The 23,025-nt window shown below is 45.6% G+C and overlaps 1 protein-coding gene across 1 annotated transcript in view; it reads left to right on the top strand.

Moving 5' to 3' along the window:
• Nucleotides 1-23,025, top strand: part of LANCL2 (LanC like glutathione S-transferase 2) — an 84,961-nt gene that overhangs the window by 43,015 nt on the left and 18,921 nt on the right. The window contains exon 7 of the mRNA XM_073550043.1: nt 14,170-14,346. Coding sequence (XP_073406144.1) covers nt 14,170-14,346 — 177 coding nt within the window. The remainder of the gene's footprint in view (nt 1-14,169; nt 14,347-23,025) is intronic.

Below are 23,025 nucleotides of genomic sequence, written 5' to 3'. Positions count from 1 at the left end.
AGTTTCCTCCCATTCGTTCCTCATTTGTTTTGTTGTGTATTTCCTGTTTTGGAGACATTTTGCTTTAATTTTCTGGTCTTGCTGCTTTGATGTCTTCCTTGGTCTACCAGTATGTTTGCCTTTAACAACCTTCCCATGTTTGTATTTGGTCCAGATTTTAGACACAGCTGACTGTGAGCAACCAACATCTTTTGCAACATTGCGTGATGATTTACCCTCTTTTAAGAGTTTGATAATCCTCTCCTTTGTTTCAATTTACATCTCTCGTGTTGGAGCCATGATTCATGTCAGTCCACTTGGTGCAACAGCTCTCCAAGGTGTGATCACTCCTTTTCTCCTTCGCCTCATTGGGGGACACAGGTACTGTGGGTGTATGCTACTGGCGCCTGGAGGCTGACACTAAGTGAAAAAAAGAGGTTAGCTCCTTCTCCGCCGTATACACCCTTGCCCCGATTGCGGGCGGAAACCAGGTTTTTTGCTTAGTGTCTGTTGGAATCTCAAGACTGTTTTTTTTTTTTTTTTTTTTCTCTTTTTTCCCCATGAAGGTAAGACAGGGGCGACAGACCCTATTGAAAGGGTCCGATCTCCTCAAACCAACAACGGGTGAGCACGTGCGAGTGTCCCTCCACGTATCCTCTCCCGCACGGGGATTTTTTTTCGGATGTTCCTTTTTTTCACATGAAGATGAGATAGGGGCGACAGATCCTATTGAAAGGGTCTGATCTCCCCAAACCAACAACCGGCGAGCACGTGCGAGTGTCCCTCCACGTATCCTCTCCCGCAACGTGGGATATTGTCAGACCACGGAGGTGAGATATGGGCGACGGACCCTATTGAAGGGGTCCGATCTCCCCAAACAAACAAAGGGCGAGCGCGTGCGAGTGTCCCTCCACGTATCCTCTTCCGCACCGTGGGACATGATGCCGGACTTAGCCCTGTCCACCCTAGGGTATTGAAACCCTAGGCAGCACAGAGGCACAAGCTTAGTCCGTGTGGCCCCCACTGCCCCACCAGTGCTAAGACTGCGGTGGGGCAAGGCGGCGGATGGTCCCTCTCCTCTCCCCGGCAAGGGGTTAGATGGAGTTAGGGTGCCTGCACCATCCTTTTTTCATATGGCCCCCCTCCCCTCCAGCAGGGCTGGAGCCCTTAAACTTCTCCCAGGCAGCAGCAGAGACGGGCGTCCGGCAGATCCAGTCCCGGCCTTGCTTCTGGGGTCCGGCGGTTCCGCCCACCCCCCCCTCCGGGTGGATGGTAAAAATCGAGGCCACGGCTTCAGCCGGCGCTAGGCCGAGGCCAGAAGTCTCCACCCCCGGCGTTGCGTCATGGCGGCCCCGCCCCCCATGGCCTGGGCGGACGCCGAAGAAATTTAGGCCCCAGCTTCAGGCGAAGCTAGGCCGCACACAGAAGTACCGGCCCCAGGATCCCTTTTTTCATCCAGGGGGCCTGTCCGCAGTGGTGATGCAGATAGACGCCTCGCACGCTGATGACACAGGGGACACAGGACTGGGGTAAGTGCTGCCCCCTAGCCCCACAGAGAGGCCACGCTAAGAGAAGCGAAGAGCGCCCTACCCCGTCATTTTTTTCAGCGCGGATGCCTGACAGGTACAGCATGTCAGGAAAACCTAAGACGCATATGTTTTTATTCGCTGCATGCATCTCCTGTCGGTCTGCTTTTCTGCGGGCGCAGATCAAGCGAGTATGCGAATCCTTTGAGTCCGTACGTGTTCAGGAGCCCTCCCCTGCAACCGAGCCCAGTGTACCAAGTCCTCCGGAATGGGCGTTATCACTGTCGCAATCTATGGCGTCACTTACGAGAGCAATCGAGTCCCTTTGGGCCCCAGATAGTGGCAGAGACAGTGGCTCGCCTGTCTTAGAGGGGGCCTCTACCTCACAGGAGCCTCCGGCCTGCAGGGGCCGCTCACTCCAGGCAGACCCGGGGGGAACGAACCCACACGGCGTCTCCCGGTCCATCCGGTGCCTCTGCATCCATGAGCTCTGCTTCTCGCTCCTCGTCACCAGCAGTCGATAGCGAGCAAGGCTCGGACTACGACTTGGACGAACCTCTTGACCTAGATATGCCGGGTGGTCAGGAAATGGTTGACAGTCTCATAGGAGCCGTCAACCAGACTCTGGGGATTGAGGATGATTCCACTCTGGCTCTGGGCCATAAGATGTCATTTAAGCATCCCCATAGAGTATTTTGCACTCACCCTGAATTTGAGGACATAGTGGCAACGACACAGAACGACCGGACAGGCGTTTCTTGGGCCAGAAGCACTCGAAGCGAACTATCCTTTTGCCCCGGATCTTCGTAAAAAGTGGACAGAATCACCAAAAACTCTACTATCCGTACCTAGCGTTTCTTCTATTAAGGATCCCACTGATTGTCTCATAGAGAACTTGGCTCGCTCAGTGTTTGAGGCATCGGGATCAGCACTCTCTCCCTCGTTCGCAGCAACGTGGGTAGCCAAGGACATGATTTCTTGGTCAGAATCATTGAATAGAGCCTTGCAAGACATAGACCTACCAGCTGAAGTATCAGAAATCACAAATCAGATAGCCATGGTGGGGGACTACTTGATCAATGCATCTTTAATGCGGCCAACTGCGCAGCACTTGCGGCCGCAAATGCAACCTCCATTAGGAGAGTGCTATGGCTAAGGACATGGAGGGCCGATTCAGCCTCAAAAAAGTCCTTGACAGCGCTACCATACCAGTGTGGCCGCCTGTTCGGAGAGAAGTTTGATCAGCTCCGACTCCACAGGAGGCTGTTATGAATGAGTCACCGTAGGAGGCAAAAACAGAAATACTAGCTAAGTCCAGGAAACCAGAGAAGTTGGCAGCTATCGGATTGCAGACCCCTGAACCTAACAACAACAACAACAACTAGAAGTAGCCGTGGGGGGTTCCTACGGTGCCCTAGACCCCTCGATCACAGCCGGAGAACTACATAGCCTAAAGACAGAAAGGGAAATCTAAACTGCTCCAGAGCAAACCCCAAAGCAATAGGCAGCCCCCAACATATAATGACGGTGAAGCAAGATGAAAAAACACTCACACAGATAGAAAGATAGGCTGAGCAAATGATGGGGCCCAAGCTAACTAAATAGGACAGAATAGCAAAGCTGCTGTCTGCAATCCGCCAAAACCCTCTCAAAAACAAGAGCCAACAGACTGATAGGGAAAAAAGCCCTGAAGACGCTAGGCTTCAAAAAGACTATATCAGTACTCAGGTATTATCTGAAGACAGAGCAAAAAGGAATACAGCTCACCCAGCAGGGAAAGGCAGAAATACAGAAAAACAAGGCAAAACAAAACCAAAACACAAATGCAAAAAGTAGAGCAGAAAACATAGCTTTTGAGGAGCAGGAATCAGACTGGTCTCCAAGAATCCCTAAGAGTAATCACCTGCAAGGCAGAAGGGCATCGGCTGCCTTATATCCAGTCAGCAATCACAGTCACCCAGTCATCATTCTGCTCAGGTGCTCTGTAATCAACCTCACTACCTTCCTTCACCAGAAGAGGGAGTTCATCAGACCTCAATGGTGAAGGGGAAAATGAACTCACAACAGGAGGCAAGAGCGGTTTTCTTCCTCAGCAAAAGGTCAAACCGCCATTTTGTCACCAGTTTCAGGCCCATTTTCGGGCCTTTTGCAACCCTGGTTGGACTACGGCGGCTAATTTCGCCGCGTCAGGGCTCCCCAACCAGAATAGGGACCGACAGGTCTCATATAGAGCCAAACCATTGGGGAGGATGTGTACTAGGGTGACCGCAAAAAATCGATGTCAGAATTTTGTCCGTCTGGACCCCACAAAACGATTCCCCTTTCCAGATATTGAGATAGCCAAAATTTGAGCTCGATCAAACAACGTTAACCCGTGCCGCTCGTCGCTCAAAGTTTGAAAAAATCCAAATTGAGGTATTTTAAGATTTAGGTATTTTGCATAGTCTGTTAGACTATAAAGAATGTGACAACAACATTGCAGAAATAGCCCTGACCAAATTTTCGAACCATTTGTGGTATTTGAATGCAGAGTTGGTGGGATTATCGTTTTTTGATCCCACCATTACAGACAATGAAAAGTTGTTAATGGCTAATAAATTGCTCAGTAGCACAGATGAACCATCAGAGCACGCTAGGGTTGTAAATCCAAAAGTTAGGAAAGAAAAATTAAAAGAGGTAGGAAGTAACCGACTTTAACGACCTTCTGACAAAAGATGAAGAACAAAAGCAATATGTCCTGCAAGTTGTAAGCAAATGCCGAGCATTATATTCTGACGTTTCAAAAACTACTTTAACAAAAGCTCTAGAATAGATTAGATAACTATGTAAAATTATCAACTCATGTAGGTTAGCGTGCTCTGATGGTTCATCTGTGCTACTGAGCAATTTATTAGCCATTAACAACTTTTCATTGTCTGTAATGGTGGGATCAAAAAACGATAATCCCACCAACTCTGCATTCAAATACCACAAATGGTTCGAAAATTTGGTCAGGGCTATTTCTGCAATGTTGTTGTCACATTCTTTATAGTCTAACAGACTATGCAAAATACCTAAATCTTAAAATACCTCAATTTGGATTTTTTCAAACTTTGAGCGACGAGCGGCACGGGTTAACGTCGTTTGATCGAGCTCAAATTTTGGCTCTCTCAATATCTGGAAAGGGGAATCGTTTTGTGGGGTCCAGACGAACAAGATTCTGACATTTTTTCCCCCCCATATGAGATCCGGTCACCCTAATGTGTACTAACCAGTCCAGGTCGAGGGGATCCAGATCCCAAAGATCTTCAGCCAAATGACTCGGGGCTTTAGTCAGGCGGCACCAGCAAGGTAGGCAGCCGCCTACTCCGGTTTCACCACGCCTGGCTCAATGTCACACACAACACATGGGTGAGAGAGCTGGTGTCCACAGGGTACAAGATAGAATTTGTCAGGTACCCCCCATGACGATTTTTTCTTTCCCGCCTTCCCAAAGTGGATACCCGGGCAAAGGCTCTACTAGGAGCCATCGATTCACTCAGCCACAGCGGAGTCATTATTCCGGTACCGGAAAACGAGAAGACTCGGCTTCTATTCCAATCTGTTTGCAGTCCCCAAAAAGGACGGGACTGTCAGGCCCGTTTTGGATCTAAAGCTCTTGAACAAATTTATCAGGATCAGACATTTCCGGAAGGAGTCTCTCCGTTCAGTCATATCAGCAATGGAGCAGGGAGAGTACTTGGCCTCTATCGATATTCTGGACGCCTATCTACATATCCCCATTTTCCCTCCACATCAAAGGTTTCTACACTTCGCCATCAACGGTCTATATTTTCAGTTTGCAGCGCTGCCCTTCGGGCTAGCCACTGCCCCCAGAGTGTTCACAAAGGTCATGGCAGTCCCCATGGCCATCCTGCACTCCTGGGGCATAGTCATATTCCCCTACTTAGACGACCTCTTGGTCAAGGGCCCTTCAAAGCAGTCATGCAAGGAAAGTGTCAGCATCACGCTAGATACTCTTGCCCGCTTAGGGTGGTTGGTCAGTGTAAAGAAGTCATCCCTTGTTCCAGCTCAGAGAATTTCCTTTTTAGGGATGACCTTCGACACTTGCCAAGGGTTGGTAATTCTCCCACGAGGCAAGGCCCTAGCCCTCCGGCAGGGAGTGCGGGTACTGTGCCAAAAAGTCCCTCACACCATCTGTTTCTGCATGAGAATTCTAGGAAAAATGGTGGCGGCGATGGAAGCGATCCCGTTCGCCCAGTTCCATCTTCGCCCCCTGCAGCACGCCCTCTTGTTATCCTGGGACAAGAACCCGTTCACGCTTGATCACCGGTGCCGGTTGTCCTCTCAGGTCAGACAGTTACTAGAGTGGTGGACAATCAGTTCCTCCCTTCTTCAGGGAAAACCCTTTCCCCCAGATCAGTGGCTGGTGGTCACAACAGACGCAAGCCTCCTCGGCTGGGGAACGGTTTTTCGCCACCACACGACCCAGGGACAGTGGTCACTGCAGGAGGCACGTCTCCCGATCAACTTGTTGGAGATATGGGCGATCTGGCTGACTCTGCAACGGTTTAATCACCTTCTAGCAGGCCGCCCCATCCGGATTCAGTCGGACAATGCCACGGCGGTGGCTTACTTAAATCACCAAGGGGGCACCCGCAACAGGACAACCATGCGCGAGGTAGGGAACGTGCTTCGCTGGGTCGAGAGGAACCGCTCGGTGATATCGGCGGTCCACATCCCGGGGGTAGAGAACTGGGCGGCAGACTTCCTCAGCCAGCAGGGGCTTGCGTCCGGGGAATGGTCACTCCACCCAAAGGTCTTTCAGCAGATTTGCCAATGGTGGGGAACACCGGATGTGGATCTGATGGCCTCCAGGGTGAACGCCAAGGTGTCCGTATTTGTCGCTCGGTCTCGGGACCTGCAGGCGATCGCCGTGGATGCGCTGGTTCTGCCATGGAATCAGTTTCGCCTCCCATACCTATTTCCCCTGCTGCCACTACTTCCGAGGGTCATCAAGAAGATCAAGGCAGAAGGGGTGCCAGTGATTCTCCTGGCCCCAGACTGGCCTCATCGGGCGTGGTACGCAGATCTAGTGCAGCTGCTCGTCGACGTGCCATGGCGACTGCCAGAGCGCCCAGATCTACTTTCACAGGGGCCGATCTGCCACCCGAACTCAGGGGCCCTGTGTTTGACAGCTTGGCTGTTATGATTGGGTCACCGAGGAGGAGAGCAAGCCCAAGCTAAGCCACAGAAAACCAGAGAGGTTGGTAACTAAGCGGATTGCAGACCCCTGATCCTATCCACACAACTAGCAGTAGCCGTGGAGCGTGCCTACGATGATCCTAGACGCCTCGGCACAGCTGGAGAGCTAACTAAGCCTAAAGCAAGAAAGGGGAAATCTAAACTACCCCAGAGCAGACCCCAATGGAATAGATAGCCCCCAAACATATATTGTCGGTGAGACAAGATGAAAACACAAACGCAGGTAGGAAAATAGACTGAGCAAATGATGGGGCCCATACTGACTAGACAGGACAGGAAAGGAAAGACACTGTCTGCAATCATGCAAAAAACCCTGCAAAAAATTCTAACACGTCTGATGCAAAAATACTGAAGTCGCACGACTTCGCCCACTATATCAGCACTCTGGTATATTCTGAAAGCAGAGCAAAAAGAGGCCAATCTAATAAGGGACAAAAACAAACTGGCACAAGCAGTGACATATGGATGGTGATTCAGCACAACCCAGCAGGAGCTGGCTGACCCACACAAAACTGAAATAGACAAAACCAGATCAAATGTAAACAGAATAGAAAATGAACACTTAGCTGAACATACAGGGACTGAGCTGGAAACTAAGACCTCAGGAGGCAGGAAGAAAATCACTAGCAGGGATAGAGGGAGTCGGCTGTCTTAAATCCCAGTCTGAAACCCCAGATCTCCAATCGTCGTCCTCATTATCAGGTGGCAAGCATCTGTTAATCAGATCAGCTCCATTACCTCCAATAACCACCAGAGGGAGCCCAGAAAGAGAACTCGCAACCCCTCTGTTAATTTGACCAGCTCCACTACCTTCAGTAGTAACCAGAGGGAGGCCAGAAAGCGAATTCGCAACACTTGGCCGTTGAATCTTGGATCCTGACGCAGGCAGGGTTTGGGCGCAAAGTGGTTGCTACGATGGTTAGCGCCCGGAAGCCTGCCTCAGCACGAATTTACCACCACACCTGGAAGGTTTTCTTTGCATGTTGTCGAGGCAACGGTTGTTCTCCACTGAGATTCTCCATCCCTAATATCTTGGCTTTTCTCCAGTCTGGCTTAGACTCAGGCTTGGCCCGCAGTTCTCTCAGGAGACAGATATCGGCTTTATCCGTCCTTTTTCAGCGCAGGATTGCTACCAACTTGCAGGTAAAGACTTTCATCCAGGGGGTCTCCCACTTGGTACCTCCCTATAAGGCTCCTATGGACGCCTGGGACCTTAACCTGGTCCTAAGTGTTCTGCAGGAAGCTCCATTTGAGCCGCTACAGGATGTCTTTGTCATACCTTTCCAGGAAGGTGGTGTCCTGGTAGCTATAACATCAATCAGGTGGGTCTCTGAGCTGGCAGAGTTATCTTGCCGAGCCACGTTTCTGACCTTTCACAAAGACAAGGTGGTTCTTAGACCAGCTCCTCCTTTTTTGCCAAAAGTCGTTTCCTCGTTTCACATTAATGAGGATTTTGTCTTGCCCTCTTTTTTTCCCAGCATCAGTACACCGTGTGGAAAAGGCCCTGCATACCTTAGACCTGGTGAGAGCACTCAGGAGGTATGTGTCGCGGACGGCACCCTTTCGTCAGTCAGACGCGCTGTTCGTGCTCCCTGAAGGTCGCAGGAAGGGACTTGCTGCCTCAAAATCGACCATAGCCAGATGCATTCGTTTGGCTATTCAGGAGTCCTACTGCATCAGAGGCAGGGCTGTGGAGTCGGTAAGCCAAACCTGCGACTCCGACTCCGACTCCTCAATTTCCCTTACACCGACTCCGACTCCAACTCCGACTCCGACTCCACGACTCCGACTCCGACTCCCACACATATTGCTTATATTTAAGTGAAAAATTTATTGTAGTACAATGTGAACCTCAGACATTTAATCATTTCTATGATCCAATAATCAAGATATTTAGATAGAACAGAATATATATTGGTGTACTACCCGGTTTTCATTCTTTTTGGTACAGATACGATATGGATAGACAGATATGGATAAATGGATAGATAGAGCAGATTTCTAATCTGCTTTTGCTATTGAAAACATTATCTATGAGCTCAAAAACCTTTCAGGTGATGCGGTTTTTTAAAAAGATGATCAGCTTTTGCAGCTGAAAAACGTATCCTCAAAAAACACAGGAAAAACGCTGTGTGTGAATGTAGCCTTAGATCAGGAATAGAACAGCCATTTATAGGACATTTCATAACTTTCCCAAACTCCTATGAAAAAATATTCAGCACATCCTGCATTGAATTACTGTACCCAATTTATTATATATTTTAGGAGTCGGAGTCGGTCCATTTTATACTGACTCCAACTCCGACTCCGACTCCACCAAAATGAGCACCGACTCCGACTCCATGACTCCGACTCCGACTCCACAGCCCTGATCAGAGGTGCGCCGATTCCAGCAGGGATCAGAGCACACTCTACTCAGGCAGTGGGCGCCTCTTGGACGCTTCGGCACCAGACTTCGACGGAACAGGTTTGCAAGGCAGCAACCTGGTCCAGCCTGCACACGTTTACTAAACATTACAATATCCATACTCAGGCTTCAATGGATGCGAGCCTGGGTAGAAGGATTCTCCAAGCAGTGGTGGCGCACCTTTAGACAGGAGGGGCATGTAGCTTGGATCGGTGAGTCAACTTTCCACCCAGGGACTGCTTTAGGACGTCCCACAGTACCTGTGTCCCCCAATGAGGCGAAGGAGAAACATGGATTTTTGTGATAACTCACCATAAAATCCTTTTCTCCGAGACGCTCATTGGGGACACAGCCCCCACCCTGTTAGCCAAGTTGGCTTCTGTTTATTTAATTAATAAGCTCTCTGTATGAGATTAGGGTGGTTATTTTCTAGACATGTTGTTACCTGCATTAAGGTTGATGTTGTCTGATTTTTGTTTGATCTCCTACTGCTTTTGCACCAAACTGGTTTCCGCCCGCAATCGAGGCGAGGGTGTATATGGCAGAGGAGTAGCTAACCTTTTTTTCACTTAGTGTCAGCCTCCAGGGGGCAGTAGCATACACCCACAGTACCTGTGTCCCCCAATGAGCGTCTCGGAGAAAAGGATTTTACGGTGAGTTATCAAAAAAATCCATGTTTTAGATGCAGACTAACGAGCAGATCTAATTTGATGCAGGTGTTAGTTTTGTGAATTAAAATTTAGAGGGTGATTCCATAATTTTTTCCCACAGAATTGAGTGATTCCATAATTTTCCCCTCTGCTTGGTCTAAAAAAGTAACCATTACTGACAACCACATTTTTGTTCTTGATTTCATTGAGTGTTTCTCAAAGCCAGAAAGTTGCCATTTGAAATGACTTTAGTTTTGTGCCATGTCAGCAATCTGCTTTTTTTCTACAAAATTAAACAACTGAATGAACATCCTCCAAGGCCGGTGATTCCATAATTTTTGCTAGGGGTTGTATGACAACCTTTGACACACTCAGTGCAGGAATGAATGTGTCACATGGATTTATGTCTCTCTACATTAACTAAGAAATGTGCGTGCTCCTTGGACTATTTGTGGACATCACAATTGTGGACCAGACCTCAATCACAGGAAAATAACACTTTCACACTCCTGATCTATGAACTGTTCCAATATTTATGGCCACACCTGTTTCTCCCTTTCCCATGCTGATCGTTCTGCTTCAGTCACTTGTCTTATTTTTTGCATTATTCCTGTGTCCTGTTGCGCATAAATATGTGACTCTTCAGATTTTGTGTTATTCTATGCCTGATTTACTAATCTCACATAATTGAGAAAAGTCTTAGGCTATGTGCACACACTGCGGATTCACCTGCGAGTTTTTCCGTGCGGAACCGCAGGTAAAACCGCAGGTAAAGTGACCTGCGGTTTTCCCCTGCGGTTTCACACCTCTACTATGTTAAAGGTGTGAAACCGCAGCGGAATCCGCAGAAGCAATTGACATGCTGCGGTTTATAAACCGCGCGGAAAAAAACGCAGCGTGAGCACAGCGGTTTTTAAAACCCATAGGGTTACATGGTACTGTACCATGTCTGCGGAACTGCTGCAGTTCCGCAGGGCCAAAACCGCAGCGGAACCGCAGCAAAAACCGCAGCGTATGCACATAGCCTTATACTTTTATCCACAATCATTTTTTTGATATATTTTTACCTAACTATTGAAATTTATTTTAACCCCTTAACGACCAGAGGTATTTTAGGTTTTGCATTTTCTTTTTTTGCTCCCCTTCTTCCCAGAGCCATAACGTTTTTATTTTTTTTTTGCCAAAATGGACATGTGAGGGCTTGTTTTTTGCGGGAAGAGTTGTACTTTTGAACGACACCATTTATGTTACCATATTGTGTACTTGAAAATGGGAAAAAATTCTAAGTGCGGTGAAATTGCAAAAAAGTGTAAGCCCACAGTTGTATTTTTTACTATGTTCACTAAATGTTAAAACTGCCCTGCCATTATGATTCTCCAGGTCATTACAAGTTCATAGACACAAAACATGTCTAGGTTCTTTGTTATTTAAGTGGTGAAAAAAAAATTCCAAACTGTTTGTTAAAAAAAAAAATTGCGCCATTTTCCCAAGACCCGTAGCGTCTTCATTTTTTTCATGATCTCTGATGAGTGAGGGCTTATTTTTTGCGTGCCGAGGTGACGTTTTTAATGATACCATTTTGGTGCAGAAACGATCTTTTGATTTCCGGTCATTGCATTTTAATGCAATGTTGCTGCGACCAAAAAAACCCGTAATTCTGGATTTTTAACTTTTTTTTCTCCTTATGTCGTGTAAAGATTGAGTTAATTCTTGTTTTATATTGATAGATCGGGCGATTCTGAACTCGGTGATACCAAATATGTGTACCGTATATTTGATTTTTTTATTGTTTTATTTTGAATGGAGCGAAAAGGGGGTGATTTGAACTTTTAGACTTTTTTTTTTTTTTAATATTTTTAAAAACATTTTTTTAACCTTTTGGGATGCTTCAATAGTCTCCATGGGAGACTGGTAGCTACCATAATCTGATTGGCTCTGCTACATACAGATCACCTGTATGTAGCAGAATTGCTCACTTGGTGGTCAGCACTCATAGCAATCTGGCAGTGATAACCTTAGAGGTCTCCTGGAGATTTCTGGCTGTTATGCCAACCTATTGGTGACCCGCTGAAGCGTGAGTTAAATGCCGCTGTCAAAGTTCGACAGCGGCATTTAAATGGATATCAGTAGCAGATGGATCGCAATTTCGCCCGCAGCTGTTAGAGGCACATGTCAGCTGTTCAAAAAAACTGACATGTGCCGGTAAAGATGTGGGTTCAACGCCAGAGCCCACATCAAATGGAGGGAGTCTGACATCGGCATACTATTACGATGTCGGAGAGGGGTTAAAATTTGGTAATATGTCTGATTATTTACCATTTTTTCCATGCATTTTTTGAAAATTGGAGATTTACGAAAGCTTTTAAATACAGGTGCATCTCACAAAATTAGAATATCATCAAAAAGTTAATTTATTTCAGTTCTTCAATACAAAAAGTGAAACTCATATTATATAGAGTCATTATAAACAGAGTGATGTATTTCAAGTGTTTATTTCTGTTAATCTTGATTATGGCTTACAGCCAATGAAAACCCAAAAGTCATTATCTTAGTAAATTAGAATGTCCCAAAAGCAAGAAAACAATTTGACACTACTGCTGCTACCTTCATATGCACTATTGTGCGGTACAACTTCACACACCAGGGCTGCATGCCTACTACCCGTAGAACGGGTGCTCAATCCAAAGTAAAACATACCAACTGCGCTTCAACGGGTCCTGCAACCGTTGAAGCGCAGTTGGCGTGAAACGGCCGTTGTCCACAGTTCAGACATCTCTCCCAAGCCTATGCTTTTTATCCTACAATAAATTCACTACTTCAGAACGGTGAGTGCCATCCCTTTTGTTCTTCTTTATTCAACGTTAGGAAATTAGAATACTTTATAACACCAGCTTATAAATGATTTTAAAATCAGAAATGTTGGCCTACTGAAATGCTTGTTCAGTAAATGCCCTCAATAGTTGATCGGGGCTCCTTTTGCATCAATTACTGCATCCATGCGGCGTGGCATGGAGGCGATCAGCCTGTGGCACTGCTGAGATATTATGGAAGCCCAGGTTGCTTCGATAGCAGCCTTCAGCTTGTCTGCATTGTTGGGTCTGGTGTCTCATCTTCCTCTTGACAATACCCCATAGATTCTCTATGGGGTTAGGGTCAGGCGACTTTGCTGGCCAATCAAGTAGAGTGATACTGTTGTTTTTAAAACAGGTATTGGTACTTTTGTCAGTGTGGCCAGGTGCCAAGTTCCGCTGGGGAATGAAATTTCCATCTCAAAAAAGCTTGTCGGCATAGGGAAGCATGGAGTACTCTAAAATTTCCTGGTAGATGGCTGTGCTGACTTTGGTCTTCATAAAACAGAGTGGACCTACACCAGCAGATGACGTCGCTCTCGAAACCATCATTGATTGTTGATAGTTCTGTATTGAAGAACTGAAATAAATTAACTTTTTGATGATATTGTAATATTGTGAGATGCACCTGTGTATGCGTATTTTTATAACACGTGCATGTTCAGACCATAAGCCCATACTGTGGAGCGGCCTGTCTGAATCCTGTTCATATTAGACACTGTTCACATGTTCAGGTTGTAAATACATTAGATAGGGACTGCTTCAGTACGGGTTACCTTGACGTGGTGAGGCAGCTTGGTATACATTTTTTTGCAAAAAAGTATCGACTAAATACCCTGTGTTTGTTATCCAGCACTTGCTGATCACTGCCATATTTTTGGCTGCAGAGAATTTTTGCAAATCTGTCATTCTGTGTTCTCTTGTTGTATCTTAGTTAGTGGGTGGTGTGAGCGTTGTCTGACCGACGTGTTCACACTTGTGCATGTCACATGTGTTTTTAATCCGTTTTTTCCTTGCTTAGCATGGTTTGGGAGACCCCACCCCTCTCCTGTGTGATGTGCACATAAGAGCTGTCTCAGACCATAAGCCCATACTGTGGAGCGGCCTGTCTGAATCCTGTTCATATTAGACACTGTTCACATGTTCAGGTTTTAAATACATTCGATAGGGACTGCTTCAATACGGGTTACCTTGACGTGGTGAGGCAGCTTGGTATACATTTTTTTGCAAAAAAAAAAGTATCGACTAAATACCCTGTGTTTGTTATCCAGCACTTGCTGATCACTGCCATATTTTTGGCTGCAGAGAATTTTTGCAAATCTGTCATGCTGTGTTCTCTTTTTGTAGCATTCTAGAATGCTGTAGATAAGACTCGAAAGGCTGTGGCTGCAGCTTATAGCTGAAAAATGAGGTGACAGGTTCCCTTTAACTCCACATGAAATAAATGTTGGTTTCTGTGTTTTTTTGTTTTTTTTTAAAGTTCCTAATTGTATAACATTTCTGGCTTTTTTAAGCTGTTCAAAGAAGATAAGTACTTGAAAGATGCTGTCGATTGTGGTGATGTTATTTGGCAGAGAGGCCTCCTTAGAAAAGGATATGGAATTTGTCATGGAACTTCAGGAAATGGATATGCCTTCCTCTCGCTCTTCCACCACACCCAAGATAAAAAGTATCTCTACAGGGCCTGCAAGGTATGGGAACTTGAGCATTGTATAAGTAGTATCAGTGCCCGGTGATGGAGATTATAATTTTATTATGTGATGTAAGTGGACCACCAAGCTATGAGTCCTAAACCACTTAAAAATAACCTGGCAGCTGATGCATGCTAGCCGATACATGGGCTGCATTAATCAGTTACTGGCTGTATGAGTTTAGCCATATGTGTTTAACTCTGAAACGTTGCGACCTTTCAGGGAAAATCATAGATTAATAGCTAAATGGGAGACTAGTTGGACAGGTGGATCTCCAGCGGCTTCTCCCCTCCTACTGCCCTTGAGTGACATGTCTTTCTCTATATACATATACACACTCAGGAAGCGACCCGTCACTCAAAGTAAGACGGAGAGAGAAGCCTCCATAGACCACCCTACTGTTTGCCTAGTGTCCAGCTTGGCTGGGTCCTTGGCGGGCATTGAACTATGCTTTTCTTTGAAACACCACAGCATTTCAGAGTTAACTGCTTAGTGACAGGGCCCATTTTAATGACCAAGCCCAATTTTTGAAATCTGACAATTGTTACTTTGTGTTAATAACTCTGGAATGCTTCAACATGTTCCAGTGATTCTGAGATTGTTTTTTCGTGACATATTGTACTTGTTTTTGTAGTAAAATTAGATCCATATGTTTTGCGTTTATTAGTGAAAATATCGGCATTTTGGCTAAAATTTTGAAAAATTAGTAATTTTCAAACTTTCAATTTTTATATCCTTAAACTAGATTGTCATGCTGTACAAAATAATTAATAAATGCAATTTTTGTATACGTTACATAACCATGTTTTTCAAATGTCATTTTACTTTATTAGGATGGTAGAAAGGTCTATCAGCAATTTTTCACTTGTTTCTTTAGAGACCAATTCAGATTTAAATGAACTTTGAGGGGCCTTTATATTGGAAACTCTTCAAAAGTGATACCGTTTTAAAAGAACACCTTTCAAATTTTTCTAAACTGCTATCAGGAAATTTGTTAAGCCTTGAAATGCTACAAAGGAATTAATGCAAAGTAGAAAAAAAATAAAAAATGTAATTTTTCATCTTAAATGTTGCTTTAGCCTAAATTTTTCACTTTTACAAGGGATAAGCATGAGTAAATAGACTCTACAGTTTATTACCAAGGTCATTCAGAGAACGTTGAAAGCTCTGGAAAAATGATAGGGTTCGGAAGGGAATCCTCCCCATTTGAATTTTGGACCACAAGTTTGGCTGAAATAGATTTGCATATCACCTAAAGTGTCTAAACAGCAGACAACCCCCACAGCTGAACCCATTTTTGAAATTACATTCCTGAAGAATTTTATTCAAGGGTATAGTGAGCATTTTGTTAGTACCAGTACTAACAGAATTTGATAACATTAGGTCGTCATATTTACACAAAAATGTTGCTTTAGCCCCAAATTTTTCACTTTTGCAAGAAGTAACACAAAAAACCCCACAGTTCGTTACCCACTTTCTTCTGAGCACGGTAAAACTTTTTATTTTGACCAATGACAGGGCTCAAAAGTGAAGAAGCAACATTTGGCATTTGGAGTATAAATGTGGCTGGAATGGATTGTGACTGCCATGTCACATTTGCAGAGCCCCTGACGTGCTAAAGCAGCAGACGACAAGCACAATTGTCCTCTTTTTTGAAGGTAGACTCCTCAATGAAGTCACCTAGGGGCGTACTAAGCATTTTTAACCTGCAATTGATTCATGAAACTTTTTAACACTGAGCTGTTAAATTAAAAAATAGCATTTTTTTCCTCAAAAATTCTGTTTTAGCACCAAATTTATAATTTACACGAGGTGTCATTAGTGAAAATGTACCCCCTAATTTGCTACGTCCCATATTTTTCAGACTATAAGATACTTTTCCCCAAAAAGAATTGTGAGGAAAATGGGGGGTGCATCTTATAGTGCGAACACAGGCTTACCAGGGGGTTGCGGCAGTGGTGTGACGGCGGCAGAGGTGCGGCGTTGCTGAGGCGCGGTGGGCGGTACAGAGTGCACCTGAGCAGGGTCCCTTCCTCAGTTGAGGTGACGCGGCTGCCCGGTGTCCAGGGAGAGCAGAGCTGGATGAATCACAGGTTTCTCGGTGGCAGCGACCATCTTCCTGAGGCCGCGCGTGCAGAGATTGAGTTCTCTGCTGCCTGGGGCTTCAGGAAAATGGCCGCGGGAGGCCGCGCGTGCGCAGATTGAGATCGCGGCAGCCATTTTCCTGAAGCTGAGTGCAGCTGAGATCTCATTCTGCGCATGTGTAGCCTCAGGAAGATGGCCACTGCCACCGAGAAACCGCTCTGCTTGCCTTGGACAACGGGCCGTGGCGTCACCTCATCTATGTCAGTGATTTAAGGCAGGCCTTTTTAGTGAGGTGCTCAACACTTCTTTATGGTCCCAAAATGCCCCCCAATTTGGGAGAACAGTCTCACAAACCCAGAACATGACACATATACTCCAATAAAGACTCACAAATGCAGATCATCCTCTACAGGAAGACCTTCTCCTCTGTAGTTGGGGGTTCAGAGAAAGTCACTGCCGAATAACCTAGTAGAGGCTTATGCAGATCTAAAGATTCGGGTGGGTGAATTCCAACCTCTCCATCAACATCATCTGTTGGAAGATCTGGAAGGGCCTCATATACTTTTGATGATCAAAAATCACCACATTTCTGGCATCCTAAGGAAGGGACCCTGCTCAGGTGCACTCCACACCGCCCACACCAAGCCTCGGCATCGTCGCACCACCGACACCGGATCCTGGGACTGCAGTGTTGCTCCACTTTTCCTATCCTGAGGAAGGGACCATGTCTCCTGTGACCCTGCTGTTTCACCGCCGGCCCTCAGGTAAGATGCCTTAATTTCGGACAATAAGACGAATCCCCATCTTATAAAAAAAATTTTTATGCTATTTTGCACCCCAAAATTTGGGGTACGTCTTATGGTCTGGTGCGTCTTATAGTCCGAAAAATACGGTAATTTCTCCTGAACACAGTGATATCCCATATGTGGTCAAAAACGTATGTTTGGGCTCATGGTTAATCTTGGAAAGCAAAGAGCACTATTTAGTTTTTGTTACATAAATTTGGACACCATGTTGTATTTACAGAGCCCCTGAGGTAGCAGAAACACTCACAAGTGACCCCATTTGGAAAACTAAACCCCATAACCAATTCACCTATTGGCATGGTGAGTGATTTCAACTCACAAACTACGTCACAGATTTTTATAAGATTGTGCCATGTTAGGGTTTTTCCTCTAAAGTTTTACTTTAGCTTAAAAGTTTTAATTCACCCAAGGTGTAATAGGAGAAAATGGAAAGTACAATTTGGCATGCAATTTTTACCGAATGTAGAAGTATCCCAAATGTGGTTGTACACCACTGTTTGATCAGATGGGAAAGAATGCTACTTGGCTTTTGAAAGCAAATTCAATTTGATTAGATTATGGGTGCCGTTAGCCACACCCATGAGGTACAAGATCAACAGAAACCCCCCATATTGGATACTTTACTGCTTAAGGTGTTCATCAAGGGGTATATTCAGTATTTTTAACTTGCAGGTGCCTCACAGAAGTTTATAACATTGGGATGATGTGGCAATATAACATTTTAGTAGTAAAAATTTAATTCTTTTTATTGGCTGCAAATTTGTGAGTTACGCAAGGGTTAATATGTGAAAGTGTACTTTACCATTGATTGTGTATTTTCTCCTAAACATGGTGAAGTCCTTTATGTGCTCGAAACTACTGTTTGGCCACACATCAGGGCTCAGAAGGTGGAGAGTTATTTTGCTTTTGGAGCACAGATTTTTGTAGTGTAGTTTCCTGGCGACATTTGTGGAGACTATAAGGTGCAGGAAAAAAAACAAATATGTCCCCATTGTAAAAATTGCACCTCTGTAAATTAACTCATCTACGGCTGCAGTGACTATTTTGTAAAATCCACATCATACTTTTTTTCTGGAGAATTGCAAATATGCTAGTTTAATGCCCATACATTGTGCTGAGCTTGTGCTTCTGGAGACATGCACCTTGTAAATTGTTTATTGGGTTCCCCCCACTACAATAATGCCAAACCTGTATTTCCTTACTGTGGTGTAGGCACAGTAGAGTGCAGCAAATTCCCCCTTCTTTCTGATAAAGGAGAAGGGCATTTGGATTTGGGAGCACAGTATTTGCTGAATTTTATTTGAGAGGGTGGGAGCCATGTTGCTTTTCCATAGTCTTTGTTCTATCAGTAACGCGGGAACCCCTTATATTTCCCGTGAAAGATGATGGACCTGAGTGGGGGGCTGTTATTTTGCCAGATAAGTTAGGGTTTTTGTTTGTAACACTTTTGGGTATATGACTTTTTTTGGTCGCTTTCAGTATAGGGCTGGGATCACATTCTTGTGTTCTATGCTCAGCACTTATGATGGGGATTCTGTATAAATCCCACAAAAATGTGATTCAGACAAACCAAACCCCCCCAACAGAACCACTCACTATAATGAGGCAGATGGAGACACTTTAGACTCTGTTTCTCATCTTTTCCGGTGGTATTCATCTTTATAGGCATACACAGAACTGTGATCGTCCACACTTGTGTGCTAAAAATAGTCCTAAAATGATGGGTTTCCATCTGCCTCTTTATAGTGAATGGTTTTGTCGGGGGTTTTGTCTAAATTGCGGTTTTGGGATTTAGGCCGGGGTCACACTAGAGAGGAATACGGACGAGTGAGAGGCGTTAAAAGCACGCATTACACACGGACAAATGATTCTCTATTGGGTAGCTACCAACAGCCGTATATTTCTCGTCCGTATTCTACGGTCCATGCCAATCGCAGCATGCTGCGATTGTCAGCGCACTACGCCCGTAGTACGCCAATGCAAGTCTATGGGTGCGCAAAAAATGCGGATTACACACGGACCACGTGTGTGACTTGCGAGAAATATGCAGGTCTTTTGGCTGGTGACAGGAAATGGGCCAATCCATCATCAGGAAGCTTAGACATGCAAATGAACTCAAAAAGCGCTCCAGACATCCAGGAAGTCAGCCTCCACGGAGTACATCAGCGTCATGGCGCCATATTTCCTCAATGTGGAGATGCTTATTGTCTTAGTGCAGGAGCGGCCAGAAATCTGGGACCAACGTGATGCCCGTTATGCCAACCGGGCAAGAAAGGAGGCGTCATGGAGGTGCATATCTCGCCAGATGTTCCACGATTTTGGTGATCGGCCACGTGAGGAGCAGCAGCAACTGAGTTAAGTACAACCCAAAAACCTTTGTAAAATTAAAAATGCATATAGAATCAGCCCACCCCCCCCTTCTTGTGCTTCTACTTTTTTACTAATGAGGCGGGTAGATTTTGATGTGACCCATGGTTTTACACTGCCATAATTTGGCCCAGCCCACAAGCTCCTCATCCTCCTAGCCTACCAAGTTAGTAAGTGTAGTTACTTGATTCATGAACTACTGTGACCCTGTCTATCTGGCCTGGATGCCCCAATTATATATGCCACCCTGGGTAGAAAGCACACCCCAGAAGGCCACATGCCTAGGCTACTGTTAGCAAATGTGACATATCAAATATGTGAAATTGAGAATATTTCCTGTCACATTGCAGTGGAAGATGTGATGAGACTGTGGCGCAGCATCCGCGACCAATACAGGCGGGAACGTCAGCAGCGGTCCAGGAGTGGTGATGCGGGCCACCTAAAGAGGAAATACATTTATTATGACCGCCTCTCTTTCCTTGCCCCTATTCTGGATCTGAGACCGTAAGTAGATACCTCACACCACATTACACAGATAGTTTACAGGGCCAAAAATATTGATTTATTTTTGCCTCTGTTCTATTTCATAACAGAACTCAGTCCAACCTTACGGAGAGAGGAACTAGCTCAGATACAGAGCCCATCATTGATCCTGTAGGGGATGAGGTGGCTGGCCCATCTTCTCCCCCTACAAGAAGCATGGGTGAAGAATCCTCGCAGGAAAACCCAGTGCCTGTGCCACAAACCCCACCACCAGGACCACATCCACAACCAGGACGGTCTGCTGCTGCACCATCAGCCATACTGGAGGAGTAGGGCAACATGAGCAGCAGCCCAACTGCCCAGATCCGGGCCTCACCACAGCCTGCTGGACCATCCCGGCGAGGAAGAAGAAGGCGCCAGATCCCTGCCCAGGATACACGTACAAATGTGGACACTGGGGTCCTCAACTATTTGGCTAGAGTCAATACTGATGATGGCGAGGAGGCATACTCGCGCAGCCTGGCCCTTTACCTTTGTGCCCTTTCCCATGAGGTGAGGCCCTGTAGTCGAGGATGTTTTCAGATCCTGCTTAATGCTTGCACACACCCCAATACCCCATATGAATTATTTGAATATCTGGAGAGGTGGCAGCTTTCACCCAGAAATCTAATGCGCCTTAGACACCCCACACACATGCTTGCTCAAGCAGGCTCTGAGGATCCTCAAATACGTGGGCCTACACCTCACCCCCTTCCTCCCCCCTACCCAACCTTCCCAACAGCAGCCACATATGTCTGGCTATAGCCAACCTCACCAATATGACCACTTGTTCCCACCCAGTGTTGGAGGCTGGTCCCAACCTGGTTGGGGACGACATGGATATATTGGTGGGTATGAGACACGGGCCTACCAGACCCAACAAGATGCCCCTCTTCAGTATCACTCTGGCCAGTACCCACAACAATCCCAGGAGGCAGTACATTACCCACATCATGGGCAACAGTATGCCCCCACACAGGGCGATGTTGGGCAAAGTAGCCAGCAGCAACCACAGGCTGGTCTTCCGCCTTCTCCTTCCCCAACTTTCCACAATTTATAATGTAGCCATTTTGGTATTGCATAACGTTTATTTCTTTTTGTCTCTATGTGTGAAAATGTTATTTTGAACAAATGTTGACATCTGCAAAAAGGCCAATTTGGCCCATTGCCACAGTTCTCATATGGCAATAATATGTTTTGCTTTAAAAAAAAAAAACCCCAAAAAAGGCAAAAGTAAACATTTGTCTACTACATTTAACGTCTCTGTGTCAATTATAAAAAACAGTGTCAACATACTAACATACGCTTACCAATGCAATAAAACACTCAAAGAATCATAAGGGGTAGAAATATATATATTTAGACACACATAAACCAAAAAATTATAACAGACACAGCATGCTCTTGCCAAGAAGTTTCACCCTCAGGTGACATAAAGTAATTTGTGAAAATATCACGCACTTTGAGCCCAGAGAGCGGTCTACGTTGAGGGTTGATAGGTGTTCTCGCCGTATGCACATTGTCCAACCCACGCACAACACCAGCAGAGGAGGAACAATCATGTATCCTGGTGAAGTTATGAAGAACCACACAGGCTTTAACTACTTCATTAACATTTTGTTCACTCAGCTGAATGGCAGACTGGAGTACCCGCCATTTGGCACAAAGAATGCCAAAGGAACACTCCACCAGTCGCCGAGCACGTGATAGGCGCATGTTAAAAATTCTGCGCCGGTGGTCAAGGTTGCGCCTGGGATATGGCCTCATGACATTGCGCGTTAACTGAAACGCCTCATCTGCCACAAGGACATAAGGGACAGATTCTTGAGTGGAGCCTGGTAGTTGGCGTGGTGGTAGATCCAACTGGTTGGTGCGTAGCCGCCGAGCCATAATGGAAGTATTGAAGACTCGAGAGTCTCCCATCCTTCCATAGGCCCCAATGTCAACAATTATAAACTTCTATTGATGGTCGACCAGAGCCAACAATACAACAGAAAAGTATTGTTTATAATTGAAGAATGGGGAGCCAGAGTTCGGCGGCTTACGCACCCGGATATGTTTGCCATCAAGGGCCCCAATACAATTAGGAAACTGGCATTCCTCCTCAAAGTCCCTTGATATCCTCAACCAGTCTTCCATCCTGGACTCAGGCATGACGAGTTGATGTAGTCTTGACCATATTTCACTACATGTCGACCTGACTATGCCAGAAATGGTAGATCTTCCAATCAGAAACTCATGGTGGAGGGCGGCATAAGACAGGCCAGTGGACAGGAAGATGAACAACAACAGAAAAGGGACATTTTAGAATGCACAAATTAAACAAAAAACAGGTACATACATACCAAACTTGTTAGGATTGCAGATCTACTAACACACACATTTGGTCGCACAATGACTAAGTGATATTCAGTACATATTACACATAACATTCTGGTCTGTAAGTTTCAACATATCTGGAATAACATGAGGGCATTAAAATTAGTCCATGAAGCAATAAATACATACTTTGGGCAACACATCATGAACATAGACAATATGTGGTTGTGTAGTACATACCGTAATGTGAGTAGAAGTCGCTCCTCTGCAGATATAGCTTTGCACATCCTTGTGTTCTGAAAGGTTATCCCAGGGCGCACTGTCTCCAAGAGTCGATCAAATGTTGCAATGCTCATGCGACAGTATTGGTAGAATTTTGCAGGATGCTCCCGCAGCGAAGAATAGAGGCGGTGAAAATGACCTCTTTTGAGTCGTTGCCTCAAAAGTGGATGTACCCACATGCGTCTCCTCCTCCGTGGATCCACTATCACTGGGTATGGTTGACCAAAGCGGCGTGACAAAAGCCAGTTGAAGAGAACCTGCTCAGTTGTGTTGAAACTCAGTCTGTCTGCCATGTTGC

The sequence above is a fragment of the Dendrobates tinctorius genome, unplaced genomic scaffold (assembly GCF_039654945.1).
Source record: "Dendrobates tinctorius isolate UK_male_01 unplaced genomic scaffold, ASM3965494v1 ptg000162l, whole genome shotgun sequence".
Classification (NCBI taxonomy): domain Eukaryota; kingdom Metazoa; phylum Chordata; class Amphibia; order Anura; family Dendrobatidae; genus Dendrobates; species Dendrobates tinctorius.
Note: the sequence above shows the minus strand (reverse complement) of the source record. Positions and strands in the feature narration are given on the sequence as shown.